This window comes from Lagopus muta, chromosome 2 (genome assembly GCF_023343835.1).
Source record: "Lagopus muta isolate bLagMut1 chromosome 2, bLagMut1 primary, whole genome shotgun sequence".
Classification (NCBI taxonomy): domain Eukaryota; kingdom Metazoa; phylum Chordata; class Aves; order Galliformes; family Phasianidae; genus Lagopus; species Lagopus muta.
The window spans coordinates 97726248-97743265 of record NC_064434.1 but is presented as its reverse complement, the minus strand read 5'-3'; the positions used below and the strand labels follow the sequence as shown (position 1 = coordinate 97743265).

Here is a 17018-nt window from a genome sequence, read left to right as displayed (position 1 = left end):
CAAAACGCAGTCTGCCCGGAATCACATCAGCTTGCTACTGGTGCCTCTGCAGAGCTCTTGATGTTCTTAAGTGTTCTTAGTTCCAGAGTAGGAGCTGGCACAACAAATACTAACCAGTCCCTCCTTAATTCTGCCTTCCTATGTGTGTCTGCAAGATAGCAGGAGGGGGGGCAAACGACCAGGTAACCCAGCTCAGAGGTCACAGAGCTGTGCAGAGCTGCTGCTTTCTGAGCTGTTTTCGCGTTGAAGCAGTGCAGGTTTGATGCAAGACAAACACCAGAGTCCTATTCACTAGCTTTGCCTGCCAACTAGCCAGGCCAGAAATGTGCTGTCGCTGTGACAGCCACCTGCCCAAACAGCAGCCAGTGTTCCTTCACCTCCTCTGCGGTTCCTTTTCTCATGAAGTATCAGCCAAATTGATTTTCCATCACACTTTCTGGCTATAGAATTACTCTGTATTTGTCCATTTCTATATTTTACAAGATGATGATATTCAACTCACTGGTGAGAAAGTGCTATAAAATACTGGCTTTCACTGCAGTGATGCTGACAATCCTTCTGGTGCTGAAATTGATAAATTATGGCCATTCAGAAGACTCAACTCTGAAATACAGTGAAGGCTGTCTTGTCCAACCGGTCCAAAACATGAGAAAGTAATAATTTACAAAATGAATTTTAATACAAAGGAAGAATGTAAGAAGGAGGATACTTAAGGAATTGGTGTTTTATGACTCTGCTATTACGCTATTTTTCTGTGTTTTTTTAACAACTGGATTGATACCAAATGGATTGTGGTCCTTTCTGTCCTATTATAGCTTTACAACACAGCCCATGCCATATGAATTGAGTGCATCTAAGTGTTTGAGTAGGATGACCAGCATCTATCATACAACTGTTCTGCCCTCTCCATAGAAGGAGGTGTTTCTGCAGTACAGGACCTTGTTTCCATAATCTCTGTGGTTTTGTTTTTTTTTCATTGTTACTGTTGTTTGGACTGGGGAATGTGTCCTTTAAAGCAGTACACATCTTCTCTAGTTTTCCCTAAGGAAAGCAGATCAGGGGAATATGCCATGCACTTGGAGTGTAAAGTACTAAGACTTGCTCATGTTCACTGGGTGCAGCGAACACATTTGGAACAACTATTTTTAAATAAAGCACAATAATTAATTGGTCTGCCTTCAAGTGCACTGAGGTGCTGAGAAGACATTAGTTTTGACAGCTGTGATATTTCTTTCCCAAAACACTTACAGTCGTGTGTCAGCAGGAGATGTTACACAGCCAGGACAGCTTTGTGACCTTAATTGTCTGTCCTTGCTTTGTTTCAGGAATAAATACATCCTGCTGTGAACATGAGCCCTTCCTAAGTGGAAGAGTCTGCTCGTTTTAGTGGCCTCACACTAGAACAAGGAGAAGGTGCCCACACAAGTGTTTGCATACGAAGACATAACCCAGCCTGCTTTGATAACCTCATGCATTGCAGTGCTTTTCTTTGGAAGCAAGAAGTATAAATTCAAATGAAGAACACAGATTAAGCATAAGCGAGCTCTTTTGGGAATGCAAATTGCACTTTTGCTTGATGATGTGTGCTGAGATGGCAAGTGAGTCAGAGTGGGGCTGTCCTTATTTTCTCTTCATAGAGTACTGAATGCAAAAGTGCCAAAGATACGTAGGGCGTCCTCAGCAGCACCAAGCAGCTACAGCCGCGCTGTGTCTGGAGACTCCATCTGGTCTAGGAGAAAAACTTGCCTGCTTTCTTACCTCCATTCTTGTTGCTGGTTTGGACTAACAATGTGTTTCAGTTTGTGCTTTTCACTTAGTCCAAGCTCAGACACTTGGTTTCCACTTGATTGGAAACAAGTGTGCTGAAAGCTGCCTGCAGTTTCTTCACTACACAATGTGCACTGCTGCCTGGCTCTAGTCTGGAAGTAATTATTTTCTACCCATACCTGCCCATTCTGAAAAGGTATTTATCCCCGGGTATATATTTTTTTCTCTCAACTTTTATTAGCAGCTTCCTTCATAAAGAGAAACTTGTTGCTAGTGTAATGTCCACAGAATAGCTCTAACTCACTCTCTGGACATCACGTATTGCAATTCTTTGGCCCAAATTCTTCAGTATTATAAGGCCATGACCCATTAGGTAGTTCTGAATCAGTAAATATGCTGCAGCAAGTTCACTACTCCCTTGTCTTGACCTCTGCAGATAGGATGGGATCAGAAGGGACTTGAATTTGTGTGACTTGTGTGATCTGGATGGGCTGGATAGCTGGGCTAAGGACAAGACCAAGTGCTGAGTCCTTCACTTTGGCTACAACAATCCCAGGCAAAACTACAGATGTAGGGCAGAGTGACTGGAACGCTGTATAGGGGAAACAGACCTGGGGACTCACCTGAACATGAGCCAGCACTGTGCCCAGGTGGCCAAGAAGACCAATGACATCCAGGCTTGTATCAGAAATAGTGTTGCCAGCAGGAGCAGGGATGTGATCATCCCTCTGTACTTAGCCCTGCTGAGGCTGTACCTTGAGTACCATGTTCACATCTGGGCCCTTACTACAAGTAAGACATTTTGACCTTGGAGTGTGAAGGGCAACAAAGCTGTGAGGGGTCTGAAGCACAAGTCTTATGGAGAGCAGCTGAAGGAATTGGGGTGATTCTGTTGGAGATGAGGCTCAGGGGAGACCTTATCACTCTCTACAACTGCTGAAAGGAGACTGTGATGAGATGAAGGTTGGCCTCTTTTCCCATGTAACTAGCAATAGGACTAGAGAGAATGGCCTCCAGTTGTGCCGGGAGAGGTTTAGCTTGGCCATTAGGAAATATTTCTTCTCTGAAAGAATGGCCAGGCATTGGAATGGGATGTCCAGGGAGGTGGTGGAGTCACAGTCCCTGGAAGTGTTCAAGAAACATTTAGATGTTGTACTAAGGAGCATGGCTTAGTGGGAAATATTGGTGATAGGTGAATGGATGGACTGCGTGATTTTGGAGGTCTTTTCCAACCTGGGGGATTCTATGATTCTTTGACTTTAAGAAAGGACTTTAAGCACCCATCATGGTTATGCTGGTGAGAATTCTCTCAATGTAAATAACCTCACAGAACAGTCAAAACATGCAAACAGATATGCAGCAGTGCTTGCAAGTACATGCATATTATATTAGAATACCACAGTGCTGCTCTTTTAAGCTCCTTTAAGAAGGAAGATACCCTTTCATCTGCATCTATCTATCTGAATTTATTTTTTCTTTCAAATGTTCCCACTTTTGGCTGACATGAGGGAATGGGAGCAACAAAAAAAATGGAATCTGCAGATATTTGCACACATGAGTAAGCTTGTGCCCATGAATAGTGCCATTATACTCAGTGGGTCACTTTGCTGAGAAAGATTGATCACAGGCTTTATTTTGTGAAAGACCAGTTCCTAACCGAGCACAGACACTGAGGGAACAGACTCAAGTGGAAAAAGTCTAAAAATCTCTTTTCCTGCCCTGAATTCAAAATAACATTTCTCTACTGGAAAAACAAACATAAGCTCATTCTGGGTGTCCGTCTGTCTGCCTGTGGGATTGGCAGTCCGCACCTTCGGCAGATTCAGAGGCCTTTCTGCCCCTTGTTTAGACTCAGGAGGTTACGCCTTAATGACAAAAAGCTGGTCTGCTGTGACATCCATTTCCCCCTCTAGGGAAAATTCCTAGCTGTGAAATCCCAGCAGAGACATCTCACAGCTGTTTGGTTTGGGTTTTTTTGGTTTTTTTTTTTTTTGTCTTTTTCCATGGCCAATCCGGACCAACCCAAAAGTTGCCATCTAGGTCTGACCTTGACACTACTTGGAGAGCAAATCACAGAGCCTGCTCTCCTGAAGTGCTGACACAGGGACAACTATATCCAATGAGTTATCTTGATACAGAAATCACACTGTATCACAGCCAAGAGCCTGCTCCTTCTGCCAAGTGGGACCCGTGCCTGGGGGCTGAGGAGCTGAGGAAGCACTGCCTGTGGCCTCCCCTGCCCCAGAGAGGACAGCAGTGTCCTGGAAGTGGCTGCCCTGCCCAAAGCCAGGGCAGAGCCACAGGAACGGATGTGCCTGACAGCTTCCATCCCTTGGGTTTGGCCACCGGTGGCCACCTACCCCATGGGATGTGCTCATGCAAGGCTGCCCAACCCAGGGGCGTAGAACCAAGTTGGAAGGGACCCCTAAAGGCCATCTGGTCCAACTCTCCTGCATTGAGCAGGGACACCTACAACTCCATCCAGTGCTCAGAGCCTGTCCAGCCTGACTTTGGTCTGCTGCGGGTGACCAACATGCTGAAAAGCATCGGGACCGAGCTGTTGTGACTGCCTAGGCAGATGTCTGCCTTACAGTGGGTGCATGGGGGGATTGGGGACCTTCAGGTCTTTGTTCCTGTGGGTGCAGGCACAAGACTTTGCCTCAGTGGTTGTGTACAGAAGAGGAATATGAAGGCCAAAGGGGGGGGGGAGGGGGGGGGCTGGAAAGGGAAGCAGAGGTGTGAGAGGAGAGTGGGAGGGTGCGTCTGTCCTTTTGTCCCTGCCAGCTGTCCCGGGCACCATGTGGAGCCCCATAGGGCCAGGCCCCGTGCAGAGTTGCGGGTGCAGGACTCACAGCGAGCCAGCTGCAGGGCGCCGGGGAGAGGGGTGGAAAACGGATCGTGTATCTTTAACCCACAGAGGCCGAAACGTGGTTTTTTTCTTAGTTAACAATGGAAACTTTTTTTTTTTTTTTAGTGTTTCCCTCCAGCGGTCCTGCCAAGCAGCACAGAGCGACCGAGAGAGCGAGCGAGAGAGCGAAAAAAAAAAAGAAACTTGTTCCGCTGAGTTCAACCCCAGACAGGCTCACAACTTCCTTCCTGCTTTCCTACCCCCTCCCTCCGCTCTCCTCCTTCTCTCGGCTCCTCTCCCTCTCCTCCTCCTTCTCCTGCTCTTCCCGCTGCTCCTGCTCTCCCCACCGTTCCGGCCGCACGACGAGAGGGCTCCGCGGACCTGGCCGCAGCGCGGAGCGGGGAACGCCGCTCTCCCGTCCCCGAGGGGCGATATATCCGCGGGGAGCGCGGAGCTCCGACGGCGCAGCGCGCACCGCGCCCGCGGAGATGGCTCCGGCAGCTCGCTGCGGCTGGCGGGGCGGCGCGCACTGAGGCGGGCGCAGAGCCTGCTCCAGGTAAGCTCCTCCGGGCGGCCCGGGCTGCCCTCCGGGAGGGAGGAGGAAGGCGGGAGGGGACGGAGCCGGGTTCCAGGTGCCGGGGGCTGCGCGGAAACCTGGGGGCGCTTATCTGCCCGGAGTCGCGCGGGGGGCGCGTGTGGTGGCATCACGGCACTTCCGAAGAAGTGTACTCCCGTCGCCGGGGTTAGCACACAGGGGCATAAACAAGCCCACACCCTTGCGTAGGTTGCGTTTCTGTGTGGATGTCGTGGGGTTCCCATCGCCGGGCACGGGATGAGGATTGCGGCTCCGGAGGCGTACGGAACAAACGGGCACAAAGCAAGGCAGGCAGGAGAGCAGAGGAACGCCAGGAGGCAAAAGCAGAGCCCCTCTTGCGTGCACGCAGAGCTGCCGCCCCCAGCTGCCTCCGTGAGCGGGACGCGGGCTGTTAATGGGGCAGCTGCAAAGCCCAGGGGGTGTGTGCAGGGAAATGGGACAGAGCACGCATGCAGCTGTGCACACCCGTGCTGTTGCATATAGGTGGGCAGGGTGGTGGGGATGTGGTCCCCAATTGGGCAGGCAGGTGTCATTGAATGAAATCACTGAATGAGGCTGGGTGTAGGTGACAAACCAGAAGGTGGCAAATTTGAGCTGTTTGGACTTTTTCGCTTCCCTCCAAAAATGTCAGCTTTTGGAACAAGCACTCAGAAGCTTCCAACTTTCAGCTCCCACTGGTTTGGCCCCCGCTCCCTAACTCTGTTGCTGGAATGGCTGCCCGCTGTGCACATAGTCCCTCTCATTTTTCCCTCTCCCTCTCTGTAGGCATCCCGTTTTATGGAGCTGCGGACCAGAACCAGCCCAGCTCCCCTGCTGCTCCCTGGCGATGCTGCTGATCCTGGTGTGGAGAGAGCCCCGGCAGCCCCGCTGAGCCTGAGTGCCGAGGCGGCAGCCTGCCTGTGCGCCCCGGCTGACTACTATGGCTGTGTACTGCTATGCGCTCAATAGCTTGGTGATGATGAATAGCAGTAGTGAGGTGAAAAGCAGCGGGAGCAAGACACCACCTCCCTCCAGGCAAGCGCTGCCCAGGACCCCCGAGACAGCTGGCAGCTGCTGCCCGCTCCCTGCCTTCAGCCCAACCATTGCGCCGCCCCGCTCCCCACGCCTCAGCTCCGCGTTCCTTTTCCCTCCACCTGAGGAGCCCCCTCCGCAGCTGGGCAGCCCTGGGGGCCGGCGGGGCAGTCGGGGAGGAGATAGGCCACCAGGCTCCCCTGCGGCACGGCGCCTGCAGCGAGAGCTGCACAATGTTCAGGTGAACCAGAAAGTGGGGCTCTTCGAGGCACACATCCAGGCACACAGCTCTGGGGCCCACTCGCTGTGGAACCCCCTGCCATCCTCTCCTCGGCCGTCTTCGCCCCAGCCATCCTCACCTCGGCCATCCTCGCCTCGGCCTTCTTCACCCCGGCCATCCTCATCCCGGCCTGCCAGCCCCACGGTGCCGATGATGGGGCTTGGCACAGGACCCTGGCCACGGGCCTATGGGGAGAGCAAGAATCCAGACGCTGGTAGGGCCCAGGATCAGCCGAGCACTGCGGGCCTCGTGGTGATGGAGGGGCAGGTGGTAGGGATGGAGCCATCAGATCCCAGCCCGCAGCGAGGTGAGGTGGTGATGGCCACCTCAGGACAGGAGGGCCAGTACCCAGTCATTGGTGGTAGCATCCCTGCCGTCATCATCACAGACCTGGGAGGCCCGGAGGAGGAGGCAGGAGCCGTGCCTCCCAGCAGCCTGCCTGTCCGGAAGCTGTCCTCATCATCAGCCTCTTCCACTGGCTTCTCATCATCCTGGGAAGAGTCTGAGGAGGACATCTCCAGTGACCCTGAGCGCACCCTGGACCAGGCACCTGCCTTTCTGCAGACTCTGGACCAGCAGAAGCCCCGAGTGGTGAGTCCTGGGGCAGCCCTGAGGAGGGGGGAACAACCCCACAGTGGTGACATGGGCACTGTGGATGGGTAGAGGTCTGTGGCAGCAGAGATACACGGAGAAATTGTATCCCTGGGTTTCCCATGAGGATTCCCGTGATCTGCATGAGCCTAAAGGAGAATTTAGTTCTTCTTCAGAGTGGAAATCTTGCTGGCCAAGCATCTGTTTTGTTTATACATGGTGATGCCCATCACTATGGTGTTTGTGTACCTTTCGTATGGAAGCACATTTCTCTAGAATCTCTGCTACCTCCCATTTACAAAAAAAAAAACTTTTTGCTTATGGAGTATCTTATATTTTAGGTAAGCATATTTTTAGGTATTAAGTTCATTTCTTTCTGGACCTTGCTTTCCCACATGGCTGGTTGGGAAGCTTCAGGTAAGAGAAAGCATCAGTGCTGTCTTACCCATAAAGCAGAGAGGTCTTCTTGGAGAAGATGCTTTGGGGCATTCTCCAAAAGCAGGCGCTCAAGAGATTTGTTGTGTCACACTGGGGATTCATCCTGTGTCTGAATGCTCCACACAGAGGTTTGCTTTGAGCTGTCACACTGCTTCTATAGAGGCCTTTGAACCTCCCGGAGTGGCTGTCACGAGGTTGTCTGATCGGCATGTGGGCTTATCATCCAGATGGGAGACATCACCCTGTTTTGAGATAAGTGCTGAAGTTTGAGACCACACTAACAAACCCTGAAAAATGCAGGGCTGCCCACTGCCTCCTTCCTTGTAAAGAGCCTGGTAATGGCCCGTCAGCTGTCAGTGGTGTGGTTCACTCTGTTTAGTTTCCAAAGATATGTGATAATGAGACTCAATTGCTAAGATCAGTTACACAAGGAAGACCAAAGCAGAGTAAAGTTATCAAAGTCATAAAGCACTGACACGCTGCGGTTAGCAAACACTCAGCAGACTGAAATAAACATATTTGCTTTCCTACGTGCTTCGTTTTGTTCCAAGAACTGGGGCTCAATTCCGCTCAGGACAGAGCAGCAGTTGAGTAAAAGCACTGTAAATGAAGTTACAAATGCGTGGCTTGTCGTGTTTGCAGACATTTTTGTATTTTGGGGCTCTTGACAGATGAATCAGATCACTGCCTTTTATCGTTGCTTCTGCCGATGAAATTCCACTGCTTTTGTGCACAAGCTGTAGTAATCTAGTAATCTCTGCTCCGTCCTCAATGACAACTGTTCCTTCTGCTGGGTGGCACTGATGTTCTGAGAACAGCTCACCGATGGGCAAAGCTGTCCGTGATGTTGCTGTGGAAGGTGTCCCGGGGCCTTGGGCTGACTGTGCGACTGGTTGACAACATCTTAAATCCATAGTGACAGCAGAAGACAGCTACTGAAGCAGTCTCAGGTTGCACACTCATTTGTTTTGTGAACTCACTACTTCTCTGTCTGGAAGTGAGTTGTGAGAATGTGTGAGAAGCTCTCTCTGCATCTCACGCTTTACTGTCAAAATCAATCCATCTCCCAACCGTCTCACTCTGAGCTGAGTAGGTCGTTGCTGAGCAGGCAGGGCACTGCCAGTCTGTGCCAGGTGCCACAGGGAAGGTCTGGGGAACCTGCAGGAGAGGAGGAGTACTACGCAGTGGGAAAGCCATTCTCATTGCAGATATGTTCTGCACTGCATATCTTCCATAGCTTGTTTACAGATTTGATAAACAGCAGGCCTGCTGCTGCCCTTCCTTTCTGGAGGCTGTCAGGCTCAGCCGATCTGTTCGGGATGTCCGGCTGTCTGCTGTAGTTCCTCCCGGTGTTCCCAGGGAAGGGGCAGATCCCTGAATCTGGCACAGCCTCATCCTCTGGTGTACTTCAGGTAAAGAGCTTCACCTGCACTTGGGTCTGCGTGCTAGATGGTCGGCCGAAGAGAATGGTGTCTCCCTGTGAAAGGGACGAAGGTGGCAGGACCGCTTTGTTTGACCCCAGAGACCTGCAGCAGCTCTGTGGCTGAATATCTGCCGCAGGCTCATTGTTGGTTTGCTGAAACTGTTTGCTCAGTGCATTGCCTGGCCCTGGAGCACGGTGGCCGTGCAGCACTTGGAAACAGCAACTATGCTGTGATTGTGAAAGACCTGTGAAGCACAGTGACGATAAGAGCAGTCTGACATTTTGCTGTTGTCTAATTGCAAATCCACTTAAGGTCTGAGTAAACCTCCACGTAAGGGCTTTCTCGGCTGTGGCTTTCCCCAGGCTGTGGGTTGCTGCTAGAGAAACCCCACACTTGTTTATTGATGCTTGCAGGGTTTCAAAGATGCTGAAGCGATGACACTTCTTGGGCTGTGTGGGAGGACTGTCTGTCCAGCACGCTGCAGTTCGACACACTGTGGGGCAGCCCTTGCTGCGTACCCTGCATGGCAGCCTGGGCAGCTGCAGGAAGGAGCAGCTGTCTCCATCCACCCACTGCCTGAGCTGAAGGGACATAGCAGCTTTTGGAAGGGCTCTGTCACAGCACATGTTGTGCCGGGGGAGGATTTCTTCTCTCCTGGCTGGTTGGGCAGGTTGGATATGCAGGGAGGGAGAGTGTGCTCCCCATCTCTACTGCAAGTGGCGCAGTTAGCTCAGGGCAGTGACCTGACTCCTCGAGGGGATTTCTCACCCCAAAGAAGCCCCATGCTAGCAGTGGCTCCCGTGGAAAAATGTGGACTTGTGAGTTTGTCTGTTCCCTGGGGACCCTGTTTGCAAAGTGCAAGGAAAAGCTGGTAGACTGAGGTATGCTTCACAGCAGGACAGCTGGCCCCAGTCTGGCTGTATTCCTTTAGCAAAAGTGATTCCAGTGCCGATTATTACAGTAAGTCATCATCATTGAACTAAACCCTCTAGTTTGTCAATTCTTGAGTGCTAGAAGCAAGGCAAGAGGAGTCAAAGGAAATGCAGAAATTGTGCAAGTGTGTACTAGAGAAAAATGCCATGTCAAGGGAAAAAAAATAAACTTCCTGGAAAAACAGAGCAAAATACTATAGCATTCCTCATCCTGTCCTTCTCACAGCTGCTGTGCAGGCACAAGGATATATGTTGAATAGTAATCAAGAAGCTCTCAGTTCAGCGTGAAACCTCTCCTCCTTTCAATAGGCAGAGCTGTTTGCTTAGGGTTAGAGACTTCCATTAACATGTGCAAAATGGCAAGAGCATTTGGAAAATGCTAATGACATTGCTGCTGACCAGCGTTTTTTAAATTGATTTATTTGTTTGACTTGCAGTGGCTGTATTTCTGAAAGGAGCCAGGTCTAGATAGGGTTTGCATCAGCCAAGGGCCAGTGGGATCCTTGCTTATTTCTCTTTGATATGTTCCACAATGTAAGCAGGGTTTGTTCCTATAAAAATCCATCAAACTAAACACGCCCTAATTCCCTTTCCTAGCTGTCACTGTGATCAGGAAGTCTCTGTGTAACAGAAACCATGACTGCATGGCTATGATGATGTGTGCAAGCCCTTGTGAATATGCATTTTTATGCTCACTGTGTTTGTGTATTTTGCTTCTTCCTCCTGTCACATTGGCATTAAAAGCTCCTAAGCTTATGAGCTTAAGTGGTATCACCAGTATAGTATCAATACAATGTGTAGCATGTTAGCATGCTTGCTCTGGCAGTGTGTACTGTATGTGAAGCAGTATGCATGGCACTGCCCAGGGAAGATGCTTAGTCCTCCAGGTGAGGTGCCAGAGAGTCATAGAGTCATAGGATGACAGAATATCCTGAATTGGAAGGATCATCGAGCCCAACTCCTGGCTCCACACAGCACCACTGGAAAATCAGACCCTATGTCTGATAGTGTTGTCCAGATGCACCTTGAACTCCAGCAGCTCGAGGCCCACTGTCCTGGCAGCCTGTTCCATGTTTACTGCCCTCTGGGGCAGAGCCTTTTCCTAACCCCCACCTGCCTCTCCCCAGACACAGCTCCATGCCATTCCCTTGAGGACGGAACCACTTTCAGCACTGCTGTGGCAAGACTCAGACAGGCTGACGTGGGCACCTCCACTTTTCCTGCACGTCCAGCAGACCTGACGACACGGCGTGTTTTGGCTGACCCATCCGTGGCTGGCAGGATGGGCAGAGCGTGAGGCTGTCAGCTGGCCAAGTCTGTGCACTCTTGGGAATTCACAAAGCATTGCACCATGGTAGCTCATCTCCTACCTACTCATGTGGCCTGCTCTGCAGATAAGCAGCTTTCTTCTGGGCTCCCACCCATGCAGGCTAAATGAGGATGCTGCCATAACCTGATGGAAGATAAGCAGTGCTATTTCAGATCCATTTTCATCGACACATTTAAGTTCATTGGGAAGGGTTTCTTCCCTGTTAATGTTCTCCATGATTGACAGCACAGGAATAACAGGGTGCATAGCAGATGTCTTATTTGCTGGCACAGCTGACGTCTCTTGCATATTTTGTTTTTAAACAATTTCACACTGAAGATGTTCATAAAGAAATGGAAGAAAACCCAAAGCATTCCTGAGGTGCAGGAAGAACAGGCAAGAGTAAGCATTAGGTTCATCTCTAGGATCTCCAGCAATGGCAATTGCAGGATGTCAGGAGTTTGGTAGTTGGACCCATGTGGTGTTAAGGTGAATGTCCTCAAAATTAAACTCTCAGATCAGTGGAAACTTTACAGTTTTGTCTTTAACATTCTAGAGCCTTGCAGAGACAAAAAACAATCAAACTGGAGTCAGCACCTGTCTCATGTTTTCCATATTATTTCTATAATGTGTTAGGACAGATTTGCATGTGAAGAAAGTATTAGCGCAGCACCGAGCTCCTGCGTGCCACACAGTGACTGAAAGCCAGCGCTGAGCGAATGTTTTCTTTACATGTAAATCTGCTCTAACTCACTAGAGAAATAACGGCATCTATGTACAATGTTAAACTTTGCTCCAGCTAAGATTAGTCTTCTGTAATTGTTAGAGATTATTTTTGTTTATAGCAGTAGGTAAATTTGTGCAGTAAATTTGACCTGCTTTCATCCAATAAAGCCCAGCCAAGCTTTCTAAGAAAGATATGTTAATATTTAACAGACAGCGAAAACTAAATGTTAACATTTGCAAATCACCAAGTAACTTAGCAGCCTAATCCCTGTTCTCAAATGTGACTTCTAGGGCAACATGGGCTTCCATGCCTGCTGGGTCACTTGGCTTGGCCCACATACAGAATTCATTGTGCTCAGCCTCCCTCCTCAGGAAAAGTCCTCTCCTCCAGTACCTTTCTTTTCTATTTGCTCCCATAGTATCTATAGGATTAGCTGAAGAGTGTTCTTAAGACAGGAAGCTGATCTTAAATTGCTCACTAATGTGTTCTGTAATACTTACATATAATAAATACATTCACATTCATCATGCACACGAAGAGCCAGGCACAGCATTTGCACAAGGGCTGCAAATGCTGCAGTCTGAGGTTCACCACTTTCATGTGAAAATGCCCATCATTTGGCTCTTCGGTCAGTGTTCAGGAAGCAAAATGTGCAGTTTGCTCTGCAGCACCTTTCAGTTGGCATGGGTACACATAGAAACTCACCATCTCCACCTGCAAGGTGGATGTTTTTGGAAAATGCAGATTACAGCCACTTCTTTCCATGGCTTTGTGTCTGCAGAGAGACCCTCTGCTGCCATCAGCTGTGGGCTGTGCAGGGCTTCTCTGCCATGCAGTTTCTTGTTGAACAGTGATATCAAAACCAGAAATAGCTGCAGGCTGCTAAGACCCATGTTAACTTTTTTCCTTTCACTACATTGATTCCAGCATTATCAGACATTTCGGCTATGGGAAGAAGTCTGTGGTTGGTTGTTTTTTTCTTTTAAATAGTAAATCGTTAATGGTGTAGAGAAGGGGAGAGAGCCTGCTAGAAGGAATTCAGTTCTTCCTTTCAGATCCGTGATATGTGGTTAGCCAAAACATGAGGATTGCTTCTGGGAGGAGAACTGTGGTGTAGTTCTGCTTAGCACTTGAAACTTCTTGTAGTACAGTGCATCATCTGATCAGCGCTACACAACAGGAACTGCATTAGCATTCAGCACTGTTGTGGTTCTTAAGGAGTAGTTAAGCATCCCTCAACACCCAGACAGACATTTGAGAGCTCTGAAGTGCCATGCTGACAAACATTTTAATGAGGTTTGGTTCAAAGTACAGAATTAGATTCTCTTCACCTTTCGGATCACACTTTTGGTTTGCAGAGCGGTCAGCAACTGCAGTTCCCATGTTGTGGTCCTCATTGAATTGATGTAGGGCTCACTGTTGGCTTCTGGAGTTTCATCTTTGCTTTACACCTTACACCTGGTGTTTTGGAAAATGGGGACCTTAAGACTGCATGAAGCAGAGGAGGCTCTTCTCCCATAGATGTTATGGTCACCAAACTCTCTTCAACCCAATTGTCTTGGGCTTTGCCTGAATTGAGACTGGTGTATCATTACCTGGAATACCCAGCACTACTGGTTGGTAGGGTTGTGATGCCAGGGAGCAGGCAGAAATGTGCACCAAGTGGAGGATAGCAGAAGGCTGAGCAACGGCTGCACCTACCTTCAGCAGCACCTCCTCCTCCCCCTTCGCTTCCTGTCCCTTTGCCCTTGCTTGGGCAATTCATCTGCAGCAAGATACAATCAAAGAACCCTCTTCCTTTGCTAAACAATTCACTTCTTTTGTTAGGGTCAGATAAAATGCTGATAAAAGCTGTTGTAGCTCCGCTGAGGCCAGCAGGAGTGTGCTGCAGATTCGGTCCTTGATCATTTTCCCCTTTGTCTTCCCTGCACGTATCCAGTTACACCTTGCAGCGTGCCCAATGTGAAGCTGAGTTAATGGAGCAGAGAAGCAGTCCCCACACAGGTTCTGTCTGTTGATGCACACAGCCTTTGGGGCAGGAGTGTTCCAAGCAGAGATCTGCATGGCGGCTTTTTGGAAACTGCATTTAAGGTTGAGCGTTTTTTCTTGTTCCTTGCTAAAGTCTCCATTCCCTGCTAGTAGGGTGGGAGCAGAGCCTTGCCTTCAGCTCACTGCTAAGCCCCTTTCATTGCAGCCATATTTTGACAGAGTGTTCTGGTGAGGTGTAAGAATAGGTTCTATCCCACTGAGCTAAACACAAAACATCTTTCAGGAACGGGTACGTAAATACAGTGGGTGAGGGAGACCGTGTGTGCCTCTTAAAAGAGCTGAGCCCCGATGGGTTGGGGTGAGGGGGTGGTGAGCAGGTTCCTTCCCACCGTGAGCACCATAGGGATTGCTCTGCCGGCGGCTGTGAGCCTCGTCAGGCATCCAAGGCACAGATTAGCCGGGGGAGAATTAATAACACATCCAAATGTAATATGGTTGCTATTATGGGTAATATATATTTAACACTCTGCAGGGACCATTCAAACCTGCATCTGTAGGAAGGGAGAAAAAGTCAATCTTGCTTTTTTGGCAGGCTGCAGATCAGAGTCCGATCTGCAATCTCTCTCGGTATGTTTTATGTGGGTGGGTTTTGTTAAATTACAGGCAAAGTTATTGCACCCCTAGGCTACTCACACTAAATGTTTGTCCAGTTTTAGCAACATTCTTTCCAGGCTCAGCTACATTTGTTTTTATCTTCTCTATGGCAATTGATGATCTGAGTCTAAAATGTCTAACTCTGCAGGATCTCCCGTTATATGTTTCTTCCCCAGCTGTAGCTGAATCAGGACAGTATAATACTATGACATGTTGTAATGCCTCGTGCTTTTTTTAATACATTCCAGATTTAAGGAGTCAGCAAAGTTTACATATCCAAAGTAATAAATTTAAACAGTAATAAGGACAAATCCTGAACCGTGATTGTATCTTGAAAGTGTTTTGGTGTTATTTTTCCCTTCTATCTGCTTTGGTCTGGCGAAGGTCTGTTTGTAGGAAATTCAACAGGACAGATAAAAGATGATGAGACAAACAACTTAATCCCTTAATAATGTTAAGTGGAAAATCCAACAACAGATTGGCAAGGAACTCGAATAACAACTGCAAAGTGGCCCTTACTGAGGACTGCAGAGCTGGTTTGAAAGGCAGAGCCCAGGAAATAACCAAAGACAAGCCTGAATAAGACCCCACAGGTTCAGATACTTCTTTCAAACCCAAACTGGAGCCCAATTTAATTTTTTAATCTATGCCTGTATAGTTCAGCTCCACCACAGCCCAATTTTTCAGCTTAGTCTCATGCCTCCTGCCGTTCACAGTACCCACAACAAATGACCACAAAGGGCTGCAGGGTTGTGATGTTTGTGGGTGCTGGTACAGGAGATGCTGCTGGTTGGGGTGCACGTGGAGGTGCCAGTGCCTCCTGGCTGCACCAGGCAAGCTGGGCTCAGCTTGCTGGCACCATGCTGGTCCCCACATCCCACTACCTGCCTGGCACCCAGCTGCACCCCACGCAGCCTCCCTCGTGCCCATTCCTGCTGCTTGGGACCATCTCAGCTGCTGCCAGTCAATATGCCTTGAAAGCAAGATGGCATTACAGAAGTAGTAGGCACTCAGAAATACAATTGCCAAGCAGCTTCAGAAAAGAAGTTGTTAGTTCTTATCTCTTCAGAGCTGTATTTACTTAGAGCTGACAGCCCTTCAGCCTGTGCTTTTGTGGTAGGAATGTCTTACTTGGGTGGAGGTGAGGGCATCCAGAAAGGAAACAAAGGAATGAGATTTTGGAAAGGTACACATTATCTCAATCCACCTGAATGACTGCGGTATTTTAAAAGGCAGCGCAATGCAACAGGTTGTTTGAAAAAACCCTCAGTGTCATCTCCCATCTCCATTGCTTTAATATTCTCCTACAAATTTGCATACAGAATGTTCCCAATCCACTTTATCTTTCTCTGCTTGACAAATCCTGCATTTTCCTTCAGCAGAGGGAGATCTAATCTTGATCTTTTTTCCAAAGCCCACAGAATTGCCTCGTCAGGTGTCACTCTGCCACCTTCATGCACAACCTGTGTATGCCACAGCTTTTCAACTAGGTGTGCCATCAACTGAAAAAGAATCTGCTTGAAGTTCATTCATTCCAGAGAAAGGGGTTGAAAAACAGCCCAGAGCCAAATAGAGCCTCTCTCAGAGGAGGGTGAAGCTAATGCCAGCTGGTCTTGGTGAAGCCTCCTTGCACAAGAGGTTAAAACAAATGCACAGCCCCTCATCTACATATCAGCTTGAGGAGAACAGTTTTGGCCTCTCTCCTCTGGTCTCTGTTTTCTCATGCTGCTCCTCATTGCTGGAATGGCTTTTCTGTGCTGCTGAAAACAGCGTGTGAATCTGGGTCACCAAAAGTGTCCGTGACATGGAACAGGTGCCAGGCCAGCGATGAAAGAGATGCAGAGGTAGCACAGTGCCACCTGGGGTGTTTTGTCTGTTCCATGTTGTACAGCCCAACCAGCTCTGGTACTCGGTCTCTGAGCGTTTAATGAGCCTAAAAACAACTCCGCATCCCAGGTCTGTTCTTGTGGATGGGAACCCTTCCCAGAAAGGGAAAAAACACAGAGGTGCCTGTTTAATATAGGCTGATCTCATGCTTGAGCATACGCAGGAGTTGACCTTTCAGCTCTGAAATATGTGATGGGAATAGAATAAATCACATTTGGAAAGAAAAGCCAAGTAGCTGAGGCTTGATGCACCTAGAGGGAAGGAATTGAAATGAAGAGGCTGAAAGAGATGCAGAGGGGCCAGATGACAGAATTGGAAAGTCATCTATCAGCAGTGGGTTTGATGGATCTTTGCAAAGCAAGTCTGCAGAGATGTGAAACTGAGATAGGAGGTGGTGAGCCCGGGAAGTGAGTTCTAGTTGGGTAGGTAAGTCGGAAAGATGCTGTTAGGGATGTCATCCTGGAGAGGCTGCAAGGCTTACAGGCAGGTTGGACATGGGAACTGAGAGGCATCCAAGTTTTCCACTCGCTAAAAGTTTCGGGGTAGGAGCAAAACACTCGCAGATG

At 49.0% G+C, this 17018-nt stretch overlaps 1 protein-coding gene across 2 annotated transcripts in view; it reads left to right on the top strand.

Moving 5' to 3' along the window:
* LOC125689525 (inositol-trisphosphate 3-kinase B-like) overlaps nucleotides 1-17018 on the top strand; it is a 71388-nt gene that overhangs the window by 15822 nt on the left and 38548 nt on the right. For both annotated transcript variants that reach the window (XM_048936772.1, XM_048936771.1), the window contains exons 3-4: nucleotides 4742-5171; nucleotides 5976-7092. In XM_048936772.1, the coding sequence (XP_048792729.1) occupies nucleotides 6130-7092 (963 nt within the window). In that variant the 5' untranslated portion in view covers nucleotides 4742-5171; nucleotides 5976-6129. The remainder of the gene's footprint in view (nucleotides 1-4741; nucleotides 5172-5975; nucleotides 7093-17018) is intronic.